At 35.2% G+C, this 6,550-nt stretch overlaps 1 protein-coding gene across 1 annotated transcript; it reads right to left on the reverse strand.

The window, feature by feature from the left end:
• Window positions 1-1,407: 1,407 nt before the first annotated feature.
• Window positions 1,408-3,122, reverse strand: LOC149181639 (uncharacterized). Its single transcript, XM_089414278.1, has 2 exons — window positions 2,166-3,122; window positions 1,408-1,509 (listed from the first exon to the last, which is right to left on the reverse strand). Exons 1-2 carry the CDS (start codon window positions 3,120-3,122, stop codon window positions 1,408-1,410), a joined length of 1,059 nt encoding a protein of 352 aa, XP_089270404.1.
• Window positions 3,123-6,550: the final 3,428 nt, after the last annotated feature.

Here is a 6,550-nt window from a genome sequence, read left to right on the forward strand (position 1 = left end):
CTATTCTTGAGTATGGCCAATTTTTGCAGTAATAGACAAATTTCATATATTGATATAAAAAGTTGTAATCAATATCCCTTGAAGTCAAGGAACAACTATTTTTTTTATATAACTCATCAATATAAAAGACATGTATGTAGAGAAATTGTTTCATCTAAGTTTGAATGCCTTAATATATAACAATGTAATGTTTTATGAATTTATAATAGTGTGCATATGTTTATACAAATATTTTGATTATTTTCATCTCTTTGACATTATAAATTTTGCTTCATTTTATATTTTGATTTATGAGCATCGACCTTACACAACTCATCTACATGTGAAATCAGTGTTAAACAAAGATTATACATTGTTTCTACAATAAACTGCCAAATGCACTTCATTTTTCTAGCTATTTTTACCAAACTATTCATAAAATTTAGATGATCTTATAATTGTATAATAAAGTAAACAATTTGTGAAACATTACATATCTTTTTTGCATTACATTGCAAAATACACCTAATTTTTCTCCATACAATTACATAACCATCAATATTAAAATTTTCCATCAATTTAATTGTAAAATTTAAATCATCTGACAACAAATTATCTTTATTAACTTTCAAACTAAAAATTTTGTAAAACAATAAATTTTAAAATTTTAATATATACTCTTAACTTCACAACCACATCCAAATCTTTGTATAACTTTACTAAAATAATCTAGGATATATATTACAAAATTATTACATTATTTTTATAAAAATAAAATTATATTTTAAATAAATAAAATTAATTTAAACAATAAAGATGATATAATATCAAATATAATATTAAATATGAAAGATTTCCACAGTCCCAACACATGACATAAATAAATCACTTTGTAGTTGCAATACTTAAGAGAACTCAATGACAAAGCAACCCACCTTTTAATTGCCATTGATGCAGTAGTCTCAGTAAAACTCAAAGATAAAACCATGTGATGTCTCAATGAGGTGTATATAAAAAACACTGCCAATTTATATGATGTTTAGACTTTAAATCATTTTTCCATCTATAGATTATATGCACATATCAGTGTACCTCTGGCCATCATTGATCAAACCAGACAATTTATTTCATAAAGTGTGGATATAGATATCAAATATGAAGCCTTTGTTGTACTGAGAACCAAATCCCAGATGCAGTTAGAGGGCTTGCCAAAAGGTAAAAGTAATATAAATGATAACTATACATACTACTTTTCATTAATTGCAAGACATCATCTAATTTGTGCAGGTTGGCTCCTTGACACAAAGCCACTCTATAAATGGCTTAGTCCTAGCATGTCAGTGGTGGGACCAAGAAGAGAAACACCTTGGTGATCTACAAAACTCCACATTTTAGACCAAACTGGATCATTGAGCAGGATAACTTTCCCTATAGATCATTGCAGTTATCCTCAGTACATACATTCTTCTTCCGCTTTCCACAGTCTGCAAGTTCTCTAGGTACAATTTTAAACTTGCCAGTCTCTTGTAGCTGAAAAGAGAGTGAACAAAAGAGAATCAGCAGCAGTGGCTAAGTTAGCTAAGCCAGCCTTGATCAAAACCAAAATCAGAGTAGTGAAACATGCTATAACAGAACAAAACAACAAGCTTATGACCCATTTCAAATAAAGCCTTGCTAAGAAACTCAGCTACTAGTATGTACACAGGTATAAGCTACTGGTATGTACACAGGTATAGAAGGGTAGAATCACTAATGACTCCGCCATTTACAAGTTTTTACTGCATTCTTAACCAAGATAGGAAAGAAAACAAGACAAACATCACAATTTTGAGAGATCAATTGGCCAAATAATTTCATTGCATGAAAAAATGTCAGCAAGGCAATGATTCTGGTGGAGTTGACAGTTAGTATTTTACCAAAGTTTCATTCTCAATGTAGGATAACTCCAAGATCACTAACATTAAAAATAATGCATCAAGCATATTATTGGTTTATCTTCTTTTTATTTTTACGACACCAGTATAATATAAATTTCAAAAAAATACTGGAAAATTTTAACATAATAGATACTTCTCCAACCTCACCTAAGCAAAAGGAAGTCTTCTTTTGCAACATATCTCTTTGAGTTGTCTTTCGGACAGTGAAAAATGAAAAATCAAAACCAATGATCTGAGAAAGAAACTGACCTTCTCCCACTTGACGGTGTGAACATTGCAGAAGCCAACGACAATGCCTCCTGCCTTACCCTCCTTGTACTTGATGCACAAATTTTTTTCCAACCCACAAGACACATGGAAGGTAGAAGGGCACCTTGGCTCCGAACATTCGAAGCAAGCACCTTTAGCCATATTGTAGAAAGTGCAGACCATACCCCACCTTCTTGCAGGTACCCTTGAACAATCAATCCTCTCTCTTCCTTCTGGACACTGGAAGAACACTTCAGGGACTAGAAGGGCGCAAGAAATATGGGCCCATGAGTTCTGAGTAGTACATTTCATGGCTCCTTTCGACAAGGGGCAGAGGTAGCAAGCCTGCTTTAGGTCTTTACCTTCATTGTCTATGCACCTTGCACAGAACCAATCTCCATCTGGGATTCCCTTGCTTAATGGATCACCATAAAAAGTAGCATGTACCATGAGATCACACCCATCACAGAACACTATTGGATCTGATGAATTACCATCACAGCCACTGCATACATTGCAGATAACCCCATTATCCTCCTCCTCTTGTTGGCTCTGCTGCTCCTCACTCTGTTCCGGCTTATGGACTTTGCCAACATTGTGGGGCACATCCTCTACCTTTTCTAATGTCTTCTTATTCTCTTGGACACTTTCAGAGCTCTTGCATGGAGCTTTCTGTGATCTTTTTTTAGTTGATTTGCGCCATTTATAGGCTATGGTTCCCATTTCCTCGCATTTAGGCACTTTGAACGGAGCTCCTGCTCCTTCCAAAGCCCTCTCCTGCTCGAACATGAAATCCCTCACGGCCCAAATGCGTTTCTTCGCTGGCAGACAGAGAATGGTATCGCTTCTCTCAGGCATTCTGCTCTCCCTCTGAAGCAATTTGAAGTGCTTTAATGGCGGTAGACCATGGAACCTGCTTACTTCCTCCTCAATTTCTTCCTTGCTCCGGCAGGCCATTATATTCATATGCTATGTTCTGAAAGTATTGTATATACTTGAAAACTGGTGCGATCTTCCGATGATTTGAATCAATCGCTAGAACCCAGTTGCTCTGTAACCTAAAAAGGATTGTTGATTTAGTCTGGTGATGTTCTGTGGATTGTTAAATCCGATCAGAGTGGAGGAATTGCAGAGCGGGAGGCGCCGGCGCCGAGTCGAGGAGGAAGGTGAGTGAGCAGCCTGCGGGATCGCAATTCCTCATTTCGAATTGGAAATGGCAATAACTCTCCGCGGCTGCAATTCCAGCTCGGATCCGATCTGTCAGGGGATGTTAGGATTTCCAGCTCCGATCAGATTTTCTGTTAGGGAATGTCAGGATTGCCAGGGGAGGGTGGCAGAGAAGGAGGGTGGCGGAGCTAGGGGAGGGTGACGGAGGGCAGAGGGATTGCCGGCGGCCAGAGCCGGACGATTTTCCGGGCGGTGATGGAAACCGGGCCATTCCTCCACCTAAGTAGACTACTCCACTTGCACTTTGTCCCGCAGTTTCTATGGCTTTTACTTCATTCACCGTACTAGTGTCTTCATATTCATAAATCGTTATATAAGCCCTAAGATGCTCGCAAGGTGATGGAAATTTGGTCCCCTGGTTGTCAAGGTTATGGTAGCTCATAGTCTCTAGGCCTCTTCGACTCTTTACAAAAGGTGGTCAAAACTTATGGTTGTAACAATGTTGGTCAGTTACCACTTACACACCCTCCATTCCTTGCACCTAGTCTTTGTCATGGTCGCTCTCATCGTCGACTTTCTCAATGCTTTGTTACCCAAGGTCGTGTCTTCTCTCAATGTTCTCTGTTTTATTTTTTCACAACACGAGAATGGTTTGTCTTTTGAATTGGTGGCTTTTTTATCCCTCCATACAAGCATTTGACCCAAGTTTCCATTAATTGTCAGTGCTTGTCTTTGGGGTTTGGTATTGGTACATTTACCCTTTGGTTTTGAAACTGGTTTTCGACTCTCCAAACCATTGTCTTTGCAAGTTGTCACAATTGTGGTATAGTTATCACAGTGGGCTTTCGAAGGGTATAACTTACTCCTCTACTACCCCATATCCTCTATTTAACCTACAGTCAAACCTTCCTTCTGCATCTGGGTGAGACTACACTCTTGTCGTGATACTACTCGGGTCATTGTTCATTCTTCTGTGTTCGTAGTCAAGTGGTCTATTTGCATGTATTACATGGCTCCACGCCAACGATTACCCATGCAACGAGGTGGTGCTCCAAGGGTGTTCTCCTCAAGGCACATACGCCTTTTTGGGTGGGAATCAGTGGCAAATTTCTTTGAGGTGACCCCTCTTGAGGTTTGAAAGGAAATTCTAAATCTGGAAGCCAAGGAATTTGGAGATCACAAATACTTCTGTGACTCAGAGATAAGTGGAAGCAGTGTTAAATGGGTGCCAGATCCAAGAAATTTTCGAAGAAGAAGAATTCATTTTCTTCACTCCACTCAACATCGTCAAACGGAGACACTGCTTAGCATGGTAATCTGTGATGAGCAACTTGATAACTACAAACTCTTTTTTGGCCAGGAGGAGATAAAACGCATATTGCGAGACATCTGAAATAACCTTGATGATATAGTGGTAAGGTTAAGTCATGTGGACCGTTTTGTAGTGTCAGACTGAGACACTGATTCAAATGACCATCACAAAGAGACAACCCTTATCAATGCTATGCCTCTTAACACTATTCAAGCAAAGTTTGATATGCCTTTATACAATTACCATGCAAATGTCTTCCCGCGCTCGTCAGTTATCATTCTTGACTAAAATGTTCATCAACCAAGCAATATCAGTCTTCAAGGTGGAAGGAACCTACATGTGTTTCTACTTAAATTTTACTACACTACATGTTTTAGTATGTTTACAGTTCATGTACATACTCATTTAGTTTTTATGTCTATAAACAATAATATTCTCGATATGTTGTTTAACTTGTGCTTTGCTATATAGACTTGATATGGTAAACTCATCTTATTGTGAGACTATGCTCTACTCTATGGACTTCCTATAGTGAACTCATCTTTTTCTGAGTGTGCTCTACTCTATGGACTTGGTATAGTGAACTCATCCTATTGTGAGACTATGCTCTACTCTATAGACTTCATATCGTGAACTCATCTTATTCTAAGTTTACTAAAAGTTTAAAACCCTTTCACTCTAATATCTCATCAAATATTTTCGATTATCAATAAAAATATTGAAACAAATTTAGAAAAAAAGTTTGAGCAAATTTAATTTTTATATATACTTCATCGAATTTACGAAGAACGTGATCTAGAATATAAATAGTCTCTTATTGAGTGAGTGCAATTTATTTCATCTATACTCATCCAATTTACCAAGATAGGTGATTCTGAATGTAAATAGTCTCTTCATACAATGTCAACGTTTTGTTGCTGAAATCCAGTGTAAGAGCATAAGTAATTTGGGTTTTTTCTAACAATTATATCTTTTGAGATTTTAGTTGGAAATTGCTGATTTTTTTTTTTTTTTTTAATTTTTAATTTTATGATTTTTGTTATTTTTGTTTTGTTGATAAATTTTGATTTTTTGTTTTTTAAATTGTTTTTTTATTATATATATGAATTTTATATTCTGGGAAATTTTTGGTGTTTTTGAATTGTGGAAAATTTATAACTCAAATTTGTAATTTACAAAAAAAATTACTAGATTTTAAACAAGAAAAGGTGAAAAACTCTAAAAAATGTATAACAATAAACTATAACAATAATTTGTACTCAAACATAGAATTTGATGTTTTACAAAAAGTTTTTGTGTTTTTAAAACCTATATATTGAGAGTTAAACAAAATTTTGAAAAGAAAATAGTAATAAAAGTTTTAAAAGAATTAAATTTGATGTTTTGCTAAAGTTATTTTGGTTTTCTAACATATTTCGCAGTGAATGAAAATTTTGAAACAAAAAATAGTGATAAATTTTTAAAATAATTAAATTAAAATTATATAAATAGTGATAATTAAAAAAAATAATAATAGTAAAATTGATGTATGTTTTCAAATTGTTTTTGTTTGTTTAAGACATTGTTTTTTTTGGACTTAAGGAAATAGGTTAATGACCTCAAACTTAGAAGCATTTCACACTAATGAAGAGGAATGTAGCTTTCTTTGAATAACTATAATAAATAAGATTATATTTGTGAATAACAACTAAAAATAATTCTCCTCACTACTAACTTAACAACTAAATTATAATAATTTTTCCCACCTATAAAAAAAATTAACCATCACACCGTACTTGTTTATAGACATGGAGGCAGAGACGAGCTAGGATTGACTAGATGACTTTGCTTTACTCGATTAGCGGATGAAATAGCATATTTGCCCACGCAAAGTGGCATTCCACGGCATATGCTTTACTCGATTAGC

The sequence above is a fragment of the Pinus tabuliformis genome, chromosome 3_2 (assembly GCF_031772625.1).
Source record: "Pinus tabuliformis cultivar Carrire ecotype Pingquan chromosome 3_2, CPIR1, whole genome shotgun sequence".
NCBI lineage: Eukaryota > Viridiplantae > Streptophyta > Pinopsida > Pinales > Pinaceae > Pinus > Pinus tabuliformis.